General features: G+C 40.0%; 1 protein-coding gene across 1 annotated transcript in view; it reads right to left on the bottom strand.

The window, feature by feature from the left end:
* Positions 1-16,537, bottom strand: part of adgrv1 (adhesion G protein-coupled receptor V1) — a 119,697-nt gene that overhangs the window by 53,586 nt on the left and 49,574 nt on the right. The window contains exons 53-79 of the mRNA XM_060883885.1: positions 16,165-16,369; positions 15,817-15,963; positions 15,358-15,613; positions 14,913-15,115; positions 12,788-12,964; positions 12,481-12,663; positions 12,160-12,339; positions 11,893-12,057; positions 11,433-11,553; positions 11,117-11,240; positions 10,901-11,039; positions 10,527-10,712; positions 9,946-10,181; positions 9,712-9,860; positions 8,381-8,579; positions 8,032-8,251; positions 7,326-7,565; positions 6,505-6,654; positions 5,633-6,109; positions 4,703-4,846; positions 4,357-4,528; positions 4,000-4,135; positions 2,902-3,749; positions 2,157-2,274; positions 1,877-2,048; positions 1,184-1,426; positions 359-766 (exon numbers count right to left, since the gene is read on the bottom strand). Of these exons, the coding sequence (XP_060739868.1) occupies positions 359-766; positions 1,184-1,426; positions 1,877-2,048; positions 2,157-2,274; positions 2,902-3,749; positions 4,000-4,135; positions 4,357-4,528; positions 4,703-4,846; positions 5,633-6,109; positions 6,505-6,654; positions 7,326-7,565; positions 8,032-8,251; positions 8,381-8,579; positions 9,712-9,860; positions 9,946-10,181; positions 10,527-10,712; positions 10,901-11,039; positions 11,117-11,240; positions 11,433-11,553; positions 11,893-12,057; positions 12,160-12,339; positions 12,481-12,663; positions 12,788-12,964; positions 14,913-15,115; positions 15,358-15,613; positions 15,817-15,963; positions 16,165-16,369 (5,998 nt within the window). The remainder of the gene's footprint in view (positions 1-358; positions 767-1,183; positions 1,427-1,876; positions 2,049-2,156; positions 2,275-2,901; positions 3,750-3,999; positions 4,136-4,356; positions 4,529-4,702; positions 4,847-5,632; positions 6,110-6,504; positions 6,655-7,325; positions 7,566-8,031; positions 8,252-8,380; positions 8,580-9,711; positions 9,861-9,945; positions 10,182-10,526; positions 10,713-10,900; positions 11,040-11,116; positions 11,241-11,432; positions 11,554-11,892; positions 12,058-12,159; positions 12,340-12,480; positions 12,664-12,787; positions 12,965-14,912; positions 15,116-15,357; positions 15,614-15,816; positions 15,964-16,164; positions 16,370-16,537) is intronic.

Here is a 16,537-nt window from a genome sequence, read left to right on the forward strand (position 1 = left end):
CGTCTTTGTCTTTACATGTAGTTCCCAAGTCCAACAAGTCAATATCTAGTACTGTCTCAAACTAAAGCCTACACAGCATTAGTAGATCTAGTGAGGACACCATCTCCAGCTCCATCTCCATTACACTACATATGACTCAGAACATAACTACTGAAAATCATTCATTCTCTGCTTAACACAATTTTATGTAATACTGTATGCCACTGTATAAAATGAATGGCGAAAAAAACACGTATTTGCTTGCCTACACTATGTCATTGGATATGAAGGCTAGACTGGGAACACAATTTTGACTCAGTTTCAAAAACATGCTAATATAAACTCATAAGCAATGGCAAAGCCACACACTCATCCTCACCTTCCACGCTGCATCCAGCACGGCGCTCATCTGTTCGTGCGTCATGTCAGTGCTGACTTTATTAATAAGTCCTTGCAGCACACGGTTAATTAGTGTCTCATCCAGAGGTTGATGAAGCTGTTCCAGCAGTGCCCACACAGCCTGAGTGTCAGTGTCTGAAACCAGAGTTACGTTTGCCGTCCCGTACACTGGGTGAACCCGGGCACCTCCGGTGGCATCAGAGAGAATTACGTGAAAACGTTTGGGTGTGGGGTTTGAGGAGCCGACGCTAGGTGTGAGGCTGATATCCAAACCAGTGCTGTGTTGCCCAATATCAAATGTAAGATAACCACTGGCCATGATGAAATCTGCATCAGCCACAGCAGGCCAGATCAGAGTGGGACCAATAGACTCAGCCTTTGGGAGCTCCTGTGGAAGATTAAAAGGATAAATCAGTCTTATTTTCTCCTAAATAACCAGAAAGCATAAGCAGACTGAATTAAATGTGTTTTTGTTCAGTTTCACTAGATAAAATGTAATATAAAAGCTTTGTAAAGACATTCAGATACTGCCCTTAGACTTCTGCTAGACATGAATGTGTTTTCAGGAGTCTCAAGATACTTTACAAGGTCTGTGCACACAGAGAGTTTTTTTGAGAAACAAATAAAATACACTCAAGAGAGATGAGAATTTGCAGTCAAAGAACAACAGGTTGTCTGAGTGTGTTTGTGTGTGTGAGGGAGATTACTACTCTTCATCAGCAGTGTGTATGTTTGTATAGCAATATAATTTCTCTCCCTGACTGTTTTTGTTTGAGTAGATGTACAGTCTGTCAGTGCACCTCACCTGTAATCGATACTTCACAGATATAGCTGATGCCACACTGCCTTCCCTATAGACCTGAAGAGTGACTCTGTTCGCTTGGAGCGTGGCCACAGGCAGCCGAGAGCCTACGGCAAAATACACCAGGCCCTGTGGGTCATCACTTTCCAGCATGGTGATGTTAGCGACGCGAGCACTCTGGTTAATAGCCGCACCATCTCCTACTTCATAGATCTCCACCAGGAACCACACCTGGAACTCAGGATCCTGCAAAGAGCAAAAATACCGGAGGAGATTCAAAGATCTTGTAGAGTGGGGAGGGAAATGGAAAAGATCTGTCAAAGCTGACACGTTAATAATAGGTTAAATGACACTATGGAATAACGACACTATTTTATACCATCCTTTGTACCATGTGTGGGGTTTAGAAAGTGCTTTAATCATCAATCCATCTATCTATTAATTTGTATTTTCTCCCCCAACACACACACACCAATTCACACTGCGGACAACTGAGCGATGCCAATCATCCTTCACTGCACGCCATTGGACTTTGGGAGGAAACCAGAGTTTCAGAAGACAAAACTCACAAGGTAACAATACATGCTGCACAAGAAATTAAGAAGCATCAGAGAAAATGTACACAAGTGAGAGAAGGCGACATATGATTAGACAGCTGGTATTAGTTTCTCCGACAGCATCCTTCTGCCTTTGTACCTGATCTGGCCGAACCTCTAGTTGGAGGAGACAGAGAACCTGTCCTCTCCTGCACAGCACACTTCCTGAAGTCTGCTGCAGTTCTTGTGTCAGATTAACTCCCTCACTGAGCAATGCTGGAGCTGTGAGGCTGAATGTGGCCCTCCAGGACACAAAAACATCCTCAAATGCTCTGTCAACACACAACACACAGCCACAGAGTTCATTCTGTACAGCACTGTGAACTGTGGAAAGCAGTAACATTAGGAATTTGACAGTGAAAGATGCAGAAGATGTTTACCTGTTTTCCTGCCGCTGGAGGAAGAGTACTACTGTCCTGTTGTCTGAGTCTTCATCCAGAACCTGGCCTGACTGAGAAGTCAAAGTGAAGCCCACAATTCCATTGTGAAAGTCACTTCCTGAGAGGAATACATTATAGAAAGCATTCGTCATAAAACTGATCAAACATTTGCTTAGATTAGAACGGCTGCTAGGAACAGTTTGTAATTTTTTTTTACAAGCTTTCACATTTTATTCACAAACGCTATGCCTTCTCTTGAAACCACAGTATGTTTGCAGTATAGACAGATATTTAAGAAAAGGGTTTTGGGCACCTTTGCTTGGCCTAGAGGTGAAGATAGATTTCCAGGCCAGAAAATAAATATCAGTTCTTTTTGTAATATATGTAACTATTTTAGATATAGAGACAATTAGCTTTCTGTTTTTTTAAAGCTTTGTTACTTGTTTGGAATTGTAACATCCATATTACAAGAATTTTTTACAATTCTCTACTCGAAAATGTTCTTTTTTGTTAACTTTTCTACATTTTGAATGTGAATTCTATACTCTATATTTAATTCAATATCCTTGTCTCATTGAAACCTTATTTAACAAATTTCAGAGTATCATAATAGACTGATAAACCAAAGTAAAAAGTTAACCAATGAAAGATACTGGGATGTACGTTTTGACATTACAACAGATGTCAGTTTATCTTCAAACAAATCCATTACAAAGTGGCAACAGAGGACAAACAATGCACTTACCTAGAATAATGATTTTGGCAAAGAAAGTGATGCCACTCTGATCTGGAGAGCTGATGATCTGCGCTCCCCCCTCTGGGTCACTAAGGTAGACATAAAAGACCTCCTGTCCCTCTGGCTCCTGGTCATCTAGAATAAAGAGTCTGACCTCAGCCTCTGTTTGCCCCTCCACCAGAGTGACCGTCTGTGACTCCAGTGTAAAGTCGTCCCTTTCCCTTGCCCATGTCCCATTGTGTTCCTGAAGGAAAGGTGCTCCATACAGCTCAGGAGAAACAAGACCACCATCATAAACTCGCACCCGGGCGCTTACCACCCCTGTCTCCCCTGCTGTCCTGCGCACTCTTAGGGTGACTTGTTGAGGCGGCGCCCCCTCCAGCCTGTCTTCAGAAGTGCGGCTCATTGCTGGACCGATACTTAATAATCCAAACCCAATAACCGTGTCACTGGCAAGAATGGTAATAGCAGAAACACTGTTTTCAGCTACAATACGTGGATGAGCACTGGGAGAAGTAGAACCTGCACTGATAACGCGAACATCAGTCAAGTTCACATAAAATGTCTCGTTAGGTTCCATCAGTGAGTCATCCAGAATGGAGATGTTGATGGCAGCAGTTCTTTGGCGGCCTTCAAAAAGTAGCTGCCCATCGTGCACTGTGGTAAAATCTTCGCCGGCAAGAGCACTACCCGGCCAGGTCCTGTAGTATAGCTGGGTGCGGTTGGTGCGAAAGCCATAGAGGCGCTGGACATAGATAGTGACGGTGTGCACGTCCTCTGTAATAGCCAGCTTCAGAGAGTCAGGATGAAATTGATACAGTCCCAGTGACTCCACCTCTGCCACGGTGTAACCAGGTCTGAACAATAAAACAATATATAAACATTAGAACAATGTTTTCACATTATATAAAATGATAAGAAAAATACAGAGTGATTTGTTTCAAAAACCTCTAAGTGGAATTTTATCAAATATTTTAATGCTCAGCCTCATTAATGTCACAAGTATAATTTAGGCTCCACCTCATAGTCTCATTAGGGTGCAATGATGACAACAACAATAAAAATAGAATTACATGGATTTAAAGGGACATATAAAGCAGGTATTACCTGAATCTAGCTCCTCCAGGTGACATGGACTCTATAGAAGTCAGGTGTACTGCATGTGTAACAGGCACAGACATATTATACTCAGCTACAAAAGATACGAGTATGTTCCTCTGGCCATGAGACAGGGTCACAGTGCCTACAGACAATAAGTGAAACAGCAAACACAGTATTAAGCAACACTGGGAAAAGTGCAAAGACCTAAACTATAATTTCGTGAATTACGTGAACTATACTATATATATGCGTTGGCACTAATGCTTCAGTTTTATTATTTAATACTATCAGTCTCGAACTTTGAGATCAACAGTGTGAATATCTGTATGTCCTTTGTGTCTGAGTTTGATGATAACTACTAACCTGAGCTGGGAGTGATTGCACCGGGCTGGTAGCCTGATGGAGTCTGTCCAGGAGGGAATCCAGCTCTCCACTGCACAGTCACATCTCCATAGAGACCGAGCCTGTTGATTGCTGCATCGCATCGGCCGCTCCTGACATCAGACACCTGCAGGTCTAAGGAGGCAAAGCCCACCTGGAAAGAGGGTGATTCATTTACTAGGAAAAAAATATAAACCTGAAAGTCGCTGATGGAAATGGAAAGTACAAAAAAGTGCAAGTTATAGTGTAAGTGTAACTATAGTGCCCTCTGGTGGGAATTTGGTTTTGCATTTTAGCTGAGTAATAAATATGGAATATGGAAACTGACTTCAGCATTGGCAGCCTCTTCAGGTACAGACACAAGGGCAATCTTTGCATCCAGCCGCACACGGGGAGGAGAGCTGAGCAGAGGTCCTATCAAACTGACATTCATCAGTTGTACTGTGATGTTAAAACCTGTTACAAAGAAAACCTGCAAAGAAGAACAGGATGTTAGCAAAAAAATTTACATTGAGCTTCATTAGAATGAAAGAAGTAGTTACTCATAAATATGTTTTAAGTCCAGACTCTGTTGCCAACACAACACAATATCAGGTTCATAGAAGTATCTAGAACTCTGACTCTCATTACTATAATAAACACTGCAGTTAATTTATAAGGAACACCTGTACACTTCCTGCTCGTTCATGTCGTTATCAGCCAATCGTTACAGCAACACACTGCTTAAAATCATGTAAAATCAAACATCAGACATTATGGCATGGTTGTAAGTGCTACATAGGCTGGTTTGAATATTTCTGATAAACTGATAGAGGTCAGAGAAGAAAGACCACACTGGTTTGAGCAGAAAATTCCAGTAACTCAATCACTCTTTAAAACAGCAGTGAACAGAAAAGCGTCTCAAAATAAAAAAAATGTTTAATGTTGAGGTGAACTGGATACAACAGCAGAAGACCTCAACAGGGTCCATTCGTAACAGACAAGAACGCTACAGTGGGTACAGACTCACCAAAACTGGACAAAAAGAAAAATCTGCCTGGAGTTCAATCAATCATTACAGTACATTGCATTCTTTTTGCAAAGGTACACTTCTAATACACCTGATTATCCAAGAGGCACTGTATATGATTAGAAGCATTAGCATAAGATTAGAATACCATTAGAATAAAATTTTCGTGAACGAAATGGTGTACAATGTGTATTTAAATGGAAAGCATGTATATTGAAATAACACCACACATATATGTGAATGACAAACCTGTGTGCTAACTGGTACAATGATACTGGCAGACTTCTCTCCATCCTTCACCACAGTTCTCCCAGTAGACCGGTCCTCAGTGAAGCTCTGGCCAGGAGTGGGATAGCTGATTTGGTATTCGACACTGACGTTACCAAACGTTCCAGCCAGCCTGCTAATATTAAGCGCCAGGTACCTGCTGCGGTCAGTGCCATTCACAAGTAGCTTCTGTTGCTCAGTGAAAAGGGCAAACACTCCGTGTGGCTCATCGTTGGCACGGACCCGGAGGCGGACACTGCTGCGGTTGGCATCGAGTTCAGCACCGCCATCTACAGAGCTCAGACGGACTGTGTAGACCTCCTCCAGCTCAGGCATGGCATCAGGCAGCAGGGTAAGGACGATCTCTGCTAGACGCTCACCGGCCAGAATGGTAGCTGAGCCACGAAGTGTGAGAAAGTCACCTGTTGTGTCTGTGTCACTGAGGATCTCCCACAATACCTGTGGAAAAGAAATCGACCTGGGTGTAATAAATCATTTTCCTTCTGTTTAATAAAACACATTCAATAAAATACAAATAAATGTTAGTAATCTTTGTCATACTGAAACTTTCTGTTAGTGTTATTTCTTTTTCTTTGCTGCTGTAACATAGAAATTTCCCCACTGTGGGACAAATAAAGGTATATCTTATCTTATCCTATCTTATTACAGACACTATTATTCAAGGTGCCTGGACTTATCTGGTCATGCCATCTTAAAAAGGTCTCTCCTAATGCACTACTAATAAAGTGATACTTCAAAAGGCTACTGTAGCACCATGAAAATAGCCTTGGTATGAGGAGATACAAAGGGGATGAGATTATTCCAAAAGAGTTTTGTATGCGTGTTATTCTTACAGTGATGTTTCCCATGACTCCTTCTCTGCGTGTGATAAGGAGGGAGATGTTTAGAGGACCTTCATAGTCTGCAGGTTCACTATAAACACGTTCTCTCAGATCCTGCTCAGAGAACTGCACTATGCCATTTGGGTCACCAAACTTTGCAATCTGTCACACACACACACATACACACACACACACACACACACACACACACACACACACACACACACACACAAGGATTCATTATGCATTATGCAGATTTTGTCAGTAATCAGTAAGAAAAAGAATAATTTTTACATTGCATTTTGTGTTTTTATTTACCCTCTCTGGTTGGATTGATAGTGACAACATGGCCCGAGTGAAATAAAATATTAAATCACTGCTAGAAGAAGATGATTAAAGACATTTGGACATATGTGTATATCCTCAATATGAAAATGTTAGATGAGAAGATGGAACCTTTATGTTGTCACATGTACACTATAATACAGCGAACGTTTTTTCTTTGCATATCCCAACTTGCTAAGAAGTTGGGGTCAGACAAGGGTTAAGGATCTTGCTCAAGAGCCCAACAGTGACAGCTTGGCAGTGCTGGAGCTTAAACCTGTGACCTTCGGATCATGAACCCAGTGAACGTTTAACCCCATTAAAAGTAAATTGATTTTTCCCCAAACAGTCATGTAAGTTGTCTTTCTAAACTGCAAGCAAAGAATTTTATGTATCTGTGCCTTTAGCAATCTGACTTGAACATCCACACTAAATTATATTTCATCCTAACAACAACATTATGGAATATATTAATCCCGAGCACCGTCACTAGTATAACATCAACATACCCGCAGGGTGACAGAGCCTGCTCTGGGGTCAACATCCATGTCTCCAAACAGGTGGCTGAGTCTAATTATGAACGTTTCCTCCACTTCCACCTCACCATGGGGCAGAATGTAGAGCTCGATGCTACGCGTTCCCCCTTCTCCATCTCTGAAATCGAATGATCCATTTACAGGCTCACCGAAATCTGTGTTTACAGGCAGCAAAACTTCATTTGTGTTAGGTCCTAGAATGTTCCACGTTATCTGAGAGAGAACAATATTTCACAATTAGGATTATTGTCTGAAGAGAAAAAAAACAAGTAAGGTCTATTATTAAAGTCATAAAATGTCATTTTACCATCATTTAAATGATGCTGCTAATAAATTTCTTTTTAAAATTTGAAAGTTTTATTTAGGAAAACCTGAAATGAGCCAGCGTAGGCTCTGAATGTTTTCCGAAGAACATGATTATTACGCATAATGATGGAGGAATTATTGATATTCACATACATCTGTTGTTACTCTACTGAAAACATTGCCTACTGTAGTCCAGCAAGTTGGAGTAGTCTCCAACTCTAAGCTTTCCCTCTCATTAATTTGACAGCTCTATCTATCTATTCTCGGTCAGCTGTCCGATCCCTGACTCCCATTATCACATTGCTGACTGAATAAAGTAACATCGAATGGAAGGTTTTTAAAATCATTTCCCCTCATGTGGAATACTGCTCACCATGGCATCACCCACAACCCCCCCGAAGCGCTCCAGAACGAGGCTGAGCCTCAGTGTGCTGTCAGGGTTTGGGATGGAGATCACAGTTCGATTGACGAATCGGACCATTCCGCTGGGTGAGTCGCTTTTAGCAATGGTAATGTGAGCGATGAGTCGGGTGCCCAGTATCGCTCCTCCTGAGGCTGCGGTGAGCCGGATTTCAAACACCTCGTTATATTCCCTGTGAAAATGTATGGAGTAATTTCAGATGATTTATTTGTGTTAAACGAAACAGGATATTCAAATTTGAAATCTCCCACTACATAACTGTCCTCAATTTTAAATCAGTGACACTTTCAGCCTCACTCACCTCTCCAAATCATCCACTATGGAGACATTAATGTGGCTGATGTTCTGACCAGGCCTGAATGTTATAGTGTCGTTTTGTAGGATGTAATCTGTTCCAGACTGTGCCGTAATGCTTCTGGTAACGTAGTCGACGCTGACCTGCCCGTACACACCCACTCTCCTCAGGACAGGGACAGACAGAGTGCCAACATCCTCCTCAACTAAAACAAGCAATAATGAAAACATATGAACAGGACAACATATCGCATCGTATCGTACCGCATTGTTAATTTTATTGCTAAAAACATAATTTTGTCTTTCAACACTGTATTGCAATTTACTAGTGTGCATTTTCTATTGCTTGTTTCTTGTGGCTTAAATTTATGAGCTTCTATGAAGGGGAACCTGAAAAACTCATTTGCCTGAGAAAAACCTGGCAACCCCAGAGGTGTGAACTGAACAAATGTGGAAGGAACAGGAATAAATGGATAAAACCAGGCTGATTTCCCCACACAGTGAAATATAGTGAAATGGAAATAAGTCTGATCAGTTCACAGTTTATAATCAAATACTGGTTGTGTGTGATGCTCTCTGTAGTAATGTTAGAATATTTAAATGCAAATTCTTATCCCTCTTCATTTCTGAATATCCAGGATTTTAATTCGATTTTAATTAATATATGGCAATGAGAAGCTAATTTAAATCAGTAAAGTTAAATGTCAACGTTTCACCATGTGAAGGATTTTCCCAAACCACAACACAGAATGAAAAAAAATATATACTAATTCCATTCCTTTATATAAGTCAGACTCTCTCTCTCTAAATCAAGGGTGGCCAACCCACGGCTCCCGAGCCGCATGCGGCTCTTTGCCCGGTTTCATGTGGCTCTTACGCTCATATCGAAGTTTGTATTTGTGCCTTTTTAATATGCGTGTTCGCTTCGCTTGAGTTCAATACGGTAATTTTGTCAAACGCGTATGTGAGTGGGATGAAAATACCTCAAAGTTTCCCAGTAGGAGCAAGATCATTTGAGTAAACAATTTGTGTCAAGTTCGCTCTCAAAATGGCAGGGAAAAAAAAAGGTGATGTTCATGTGTGCCCATGTGTATGATGCGGCTCTTTGCGGTAACACAGTAAAAAATGTTCTGCTCTAAATCTATCACTTGCTATCTATCTATCTATCTATCTATCTATCTATCTATCTATCTATCTATCTATCTATCTATCTGTTCAGAGATAAATTAATTAGGTGGCTGATTTTAGTCAGTAACACTAATTTCAAACTGATTTTAACTTGTAAACTGATTGACTACTGAGTGAGTGTGTAAAGTGTGTGTGTTTGTGTGTGTGTACCAGTAATGTTAATGAAAGAAGGGTCGAATTCCAGGATGCCCTCAACATTGTCATTCTTCAGGATGACAATCATGATTGAGGAGATATTGCCTATGGCTGGAGGCTGGTCTATTTGGAGGCCGTGTTCTCTTATGGTAAAGTTGAGTGCACTATGGGGATTAGAATAAAAAAAAACATGTGGCGTATAATATTCTATGCTGTATTGAAGTGATGCCAAGGTTTTTGTTTCTCTACCTGTCATTGAGGAGTTGCACCTGGGTGATGTTAAGGTAGAATTGCTCAGGTCCCTCTGCTAGTAAATCATCCACAATCTTCAGTGGAATGACTCTGGAGCTTTGTGCAGGGCTGAACAGTAGCCTGCCTGATGACTGCTCAAAGTCCAGCCCACTCACTGCAGTCTGCCCCTCTGTGTGGAAACTCACCCACACACTACCCAACAGGCCCATGGAACGTAGCACTGTGATGTTCAGCTGGAGCAATAATACACAGACATTAGAGACCTGTATCAGATCGTAGCACTCAGCTAAAATAAGGTCTAAATTATATTTTCATGAGCATCTGTGATGGTAAACTGGTTTAGAGTGACAGGACTTTAAAAAAGAGGTAGAACACATTATTAATCATATTGTATAATATAGCTTTTTATCTGTTTGTATTCCTAAAACCACAGTATATTTTATCCAAACTGTAACAGGGAATTTTTTTCAATGACCTCACTGTTATTCAGCTATGTCAATGTATTACGATGTATATCAGCTGTCACTGAATTAAAGTGTTTGAATGTTAGACAATCACTGGATAAAAAGATATCTCACTGATCTGTCCTCTTCTATTATACTCAGCGAGGACTGGGAGAAGGAGAAGAGACCATAAGGCAGATCACTGGCTGCCATGGTGATGGTGGCACGCTGTCGACTGGGGCTGATGTCTGCAGCGGGAGTTAATGATGTGAGACTCAGCTCATACAGACGCTTTTCTTCTGGAATATCATCATCCACAGCCTGAAAGAGAAAAGAAGACAAGACATAAAAATGAGAAGTATACCCATATAGCATGTGGCATCTGGCTTCAGTTTTCGGTGTGTTTAATAGTGTTTTGTAACTTTATAGACATATGAGAATAGATCCATCCATAGATATATCTGAGCTCAGTTTTAACCTGCATAAAATATGTCTTTTGGTTCTCTCACCATCAGCTGAATGGTTGCTGCAGACTGCCGATCTCTCATGATCAACTTCCCTGAGGTTTCCACAAACTCCCTGGTGTCGGCTGGTGTGATGTTCCAGAATATCTCAATCTCACCAAAAATGCCTGGCCCTCTGACAAGACTGTAACACACACACACTATATTATTCAACAATTCTCTCAAAAGTAAAATGACAGCAACAAAAAAAAAAGGTTGTACCTGATGAGAGCTGTGCCATTGTACATGCCCTGAGGTTCTCCAATAAGCACATTCCTAGAAGAGTCAGCGATGCCAATGATGCCCAGAGCTCCACGGTCAGCTCTAATCACAATTGAGGCCAGATCTAATAAAGCAAATATGAAAATTAACAAGCCCTATTAGCATAAGGTTCATGATTCACAATCTCTGGAAGATCTCTGCAGTCATATCATGAGGACACTTCATAAGCTCTGAGAGGCTTTCATGATTGTTCCAGAGTTGCAGTTATGCCTGTTTACTAATACTGGAAATGACAGAGAATAGCCTAAACACTCACTTCTTGTGGGGTCAATAACAGCTTCGTTTCTGGCAGAGAGAAGCTGGACTGTGAACTTCTCTTCACCCTCCAGCACTACATCAGCCAAAGCCTGGATCACTAAAGATTTTCTCGACTCACTCTGGACAGAATGACAAGATTATTATAATTATTAGTATAGTATTAGTATTTAATATATATTAATACAATAGCAAAAATGAGTAAAATACAATTACTGCAATACAAAACAATGAGTATAATGTTTAATATATATATATTTATATATATATATATATATATAGTTACATATATAATACAGAATTAATATAGTAATTCAATACAATAAAATTAAAATTAAAGTTCTAAATCATAAATCATTGTGCATTATTAGTACAATCGAAAAGTCCATAAATTCAAAAGAAATTTGATCTCCATTTAAAACTTTCTAATGCAGGAATCCAGGTGAATTTCCGAAACACACCCCATTAAACACAAGAGTCCCATTATGAGGTTGTAGATCATCTCTCCCCTGCAGCTCCAGGACCCAGATGAGATAGACCGTTCCCTCACCACCCGCACTTCGAACCACTGTCAGATTCGCCAGGGATGCAGGGTCACCAGGAAACTGGGGCTCAGAGACAGTAATCTAGAGAACAAGAATATCATTTTGAGCTGTACAAGAAATGCAGCATGTGAAGAGAGCAAAGAGGAATGTTGTTCTAGAGAAGCATTTTTATTTCATATGTACTGTTAGTTCCTGGAATCCAAAGCGACCCAGAGGTGAATCATTGGCGGGGATGTTGACCAGAACAGAAGTGTCAGTTCCCAGTCTGGCTCCTCCTATTACTTGTGTGAGTTTGACAAGAAAGGTTTCTGTAGACTCCACAACAGCATCATCAATAATGGTGATCGCGATCATGCCACTTTCCTACAAAGACGGAAGAGATGGAATAATATTGGAGAATTTCTCCCATTGTAGGTTGATCAAGGATTGCTTTAATTTATGAGTAATCTGGGTTCCCTATTTTTAACAGAGGTCATGTTTAAGATTGTCGATTCAAATAGAAACCTGTCCATCTTGAAATGTTAGGTTGCCTGAAGACGGGGCGAAGTCGTCAGTAGTAGCAATGACTGCTTGTGCTTCCCAGTACAACACAAGCCGACCGGTCCGACCAGCAACCCTCACCACTGGTAGATACAGGACATTACCTGGAGGAGGAACCTCATAGGCAAACACTAATCCAGAAGCGTCCTGAAAATACAGATGTTGTCAATTATTATTGAAAAAAGCACCCAAATACCCAACCTCTTTCTTATACTTACATATCTCTATTATGTGCAAAAAACAAAATGGATAATAAAAAAAAAAATCATACCTTAGACACATTAAACTGAAGGACTCCTCTGGGGTCATCGTTTTCTTGAATTGTGATCTCAGCAATCTCCATTCCAGGCCTCCTTATTCGAGGTTGGCCTGCCCCGCTCTGATCTCCCATCAACTCCACTCCGGTGATGTTCACTAGAAATGTCTCAGCCAATTCTGGAATATCATCCTGTGATGACACAAGCACCCACATAATCAGAAATGGAAAAAAAAACCCTTCAAAAGCATGAAGTGTCAGCAGCTCAGTATTAAAACAGCAGTCACTCTAGCAAAGTATGTGATCGCTGGCCAGGAGACACAATCGAGTCCTCTCAGTCCAAACAAAACTCATGAAGCTTGAGGTGAACGAGTGTAAAATACTCAACAATTGCTGCAATTTGCAGAAGGGAGAGATATTTTTCAGGAAATTAAAAACAAAGCCATGGTTTAAGTTTCTCTGTTTTAGCAACTAACAACTGCATACAACTGCTTTATTTATATTTTAGCATAGCTGGCCTGAGCTGTCTGAAAACTATGATACCAGGACTAATGAAACATTTTACTAAAGCTATGTATAAGTTAAAAGGATCAATAAATAAAACAATAAATAAAACAATGCTAACAAAGAAGAAAAACTAGTAATGATTTTATTTTAAAAAATTATTTTCTTATCCCAGAATGTGCAAGTTAAGACATTCAAATATATTATACCATATAATTCAGCTCAATTGCTCAATTCTGATTGGTCAGAAGGACTGAATTAACTCTTTAGTACACATGACTGTAGCTCTGGTTTAAATGAATGCACCTGTTCTAATTTTATATATTTTTTTTAGTAATAACATATACAATGACTTCATGAATGGATTTTAAAAATATGTTTAAACATGTCGATTAAAAACTATAAAAAAATAAAATGTTTCCTCAAAGAAAATTTTTTTATTTATTTTATAGTTTTAATCGACATGTTTAAACACATTTTTAAAAGTCTTTCCAATTCTCAGTAACGTAAGTCTATAAACAAAAAATGAAGCATCTAGTGGCTCTTCTGCTATGATTAAACATAATTATAAATGAATAATTACCTGATGTTATATAATGAATACAGCGCTGCCTAACAACATAGCTGCCAAGGGCACACACCACCATCATGTTCACTGAACTACTGAACCACCGCAGCCACGTTCTCAGTAAATAAGCACTCACAGCTCACACACAAGTATAAGCCCTTGTGAAGGTATAAGCCCTTATTGTCTTTACCAAACAGTTGACCGTTTGTCAATATTCTGCTTTTGACGTTGTTTCTGGTTTCCTTGACTTGCTCTTGCTTTGCCTTTTATGTTTTATGTTGCCTTTAACATTTATGCTTTGCATGTTATGTTGTTGGTTGATCTCCTGACCCTTGCCTGCATCTTAACACTGATCTTGAATCTCATTCTTGGTTTGATTGTCTGGACTAATAAAAAACCTTTTAACCTGCATTTATGTTCTTTCTGCGTTCCTGAAAATAATAAATGAAAGATTTGTGTTGGTGAATTTTTGTATGGTTTCTCATGGCTATGTTTGTTTACATTTACAGCATTTGGCAGATCCCCTCATCCTGATCTCATTTATACAGCAGAGCAAATGAGGCTTAAAGTCCCTGCTTAGGGGCCCATAAGTGGCAGCTTGGTGGTCCTGGGGTTCAAACTCACAACCTTTATATCAGTAGTCCAACACTATAACCACTAAGTTACAATTTCCCTTCATTGCCACTTCCCTTCCACTTCACTTGTTGGAAAACTGCTGGGGTATAAGAGGAATAAAATACCTTCAAACATGCTGTTATAGATATATTAAAATATGTGGTGGGGAAAATAACTCTACATCAAACCACCACATTGTTGATTATGTTCCTATAGCAGAATACCTCATAGAGTTGTATTGTTTATTTAAAATAAACTGTCCATATTATTTAAATGCAAAATAGAAATAGAAAAATGACCTAAAAACAGATCTTTCCATAATTTCATAAATAATACAAGAAGCTACAGATGTGTGATATGAAAATTATTACAGTATGTGTGAACCCAAGAGCCCAAAGAGGTTTAAGAAAAACATTTTTTTCTGATGCATGGAAACAATGATGGACTAATTACCGGTAAGATGGTGATAGTAACGAGGACAACAGTTGCATTCTCCATCATGATGACTCTAGCCTGTTTGGCAACAAAGTCCTGACCCTCACTGGCTTGATTAATCAGTGCTAGTGACAGTGCAGGTCTGGTGGTATAGTGGACCATAACATTCCCAGATGTTCCCTGATCTCTCACAATGCTCAATGTGATATTAGTCGGGCTTCCTAAAAGTGGGAAGATGAAAGACAAATATGAACATCTGAGCTCAAGTGTCATTTGAATGCCATATATGTGAAAATCTCTGCAAGCTATTTACATATTTCTCAGCAATCAATTCATACTAATGGTAGAAAATGAGAGACTCGACTATTTGTGGTACACCGCAATAATGTGGAATTAGGCGATTATGAGTCGAGGCGCCTTTAATTATATTAGTTTGGCCAAAATATGCTCAGACTTGATTTACTTGGAGGCTCGCTTGTGATGAAATACTGGGAGTCGAGGTGCCATCCGATCACTCCGTACGGAGAGCCGTTAGCCTTTATGGTGATCTCGGCTCTGGAACGTTGTGGGTCAATCACAGCTCTCGTGGATGGACCCGTGACTCCAACAGTTGTGATGTCAGTTAGCACGATATCCACTTTCTCTGCTACTTCTGGAACACTGTCAGCTAATACAGTTAGTGAGATGATGGCTATAGTCTGACTCTCGGCAAATGTCACCTAGAAAAACAAAATGAAAAAAAAAAATAATTAACTACCACTGACATTAGCCTGTCAGAAAAATTATTAAAGTTAAAATCGATTTCCTGTTACTGGAGTGAATGAGAACTTTAGTTCCATCAAAACGCCTTTTGAAATGATCCATGATTTACAGAAATTATATAAGGATATAAGCATACAGTATATAAAATATAAAATCTTACCACTCCGAGCGTTGGGAAAATGTCCTCCAGGCTTCCGTTGGCTGCCCAGCGCACAGTGAGCCTCCCAAAAGTGCCTCTCCTCCTCTCCAAACTCAGAGAGAATGGGTTATCAATTTCCAACTCATCCACCTCCAGAGAGAGAGAGTTCTGGCCACAGGACAACAAAAGATGAGGGGAATGTTTAACAGAGCTTAATGACGGTCAAACTTTGTATGCAGCAGATAAAGGTCTGCTACAGATAAAGGTCTGGCCTTTAATACAGAGATCTATAATGTATGTATATTCATGAAACTGGTTTGAAGAACTGTTCTAAGCCAGTATGAATGGTTCGATCCCAATCTGTAATACCTGGGCAAAGCCAACAACGCCATAAGCATCATCATTAGCTGAAATGATCACAGTGACCTGGCTGCGAAAGCCAATCTCAGCACCTCCTTTCGGGTTCTTGAGGCTCACACGGAAACGTTCTTCCACTTCTGGAGTGTCGTCATTGATTATGTTCACAGCTATCTCTAATTCACTCACTCCAGGCTGGAACAAGAGCTCAGCAGAACTAAATGTAAACAAAACAGAACATGTTCTAATGTCTTAAAGTGACACAAAAAAACTGAAAAAAAGCACAGTTAATAATTTTAATAAGCTAAGAATTAAGTGTTGTATAGACTGAATGACTTGTCGACTAGTCAGCGTGGGACAATAGCCCTGACACTGCTGTAGAAAT

This window comes from Tachysurus vachellii, chromosome 12 (genome assembly GCF_030014155.1).
Source record: "Tachysurus vachellii isolate PV-2020 chromosome 12, HZAU_Pvac_v1, whole genome shotgun sequence".
NCBI classification, from domain to species: domain Eukaryota; kingdom Metazoa; phylum Chordata; class Actinopteri; order Siluriformes; family Bagridae; genus Tachysurus; species Tachysurus vachellii.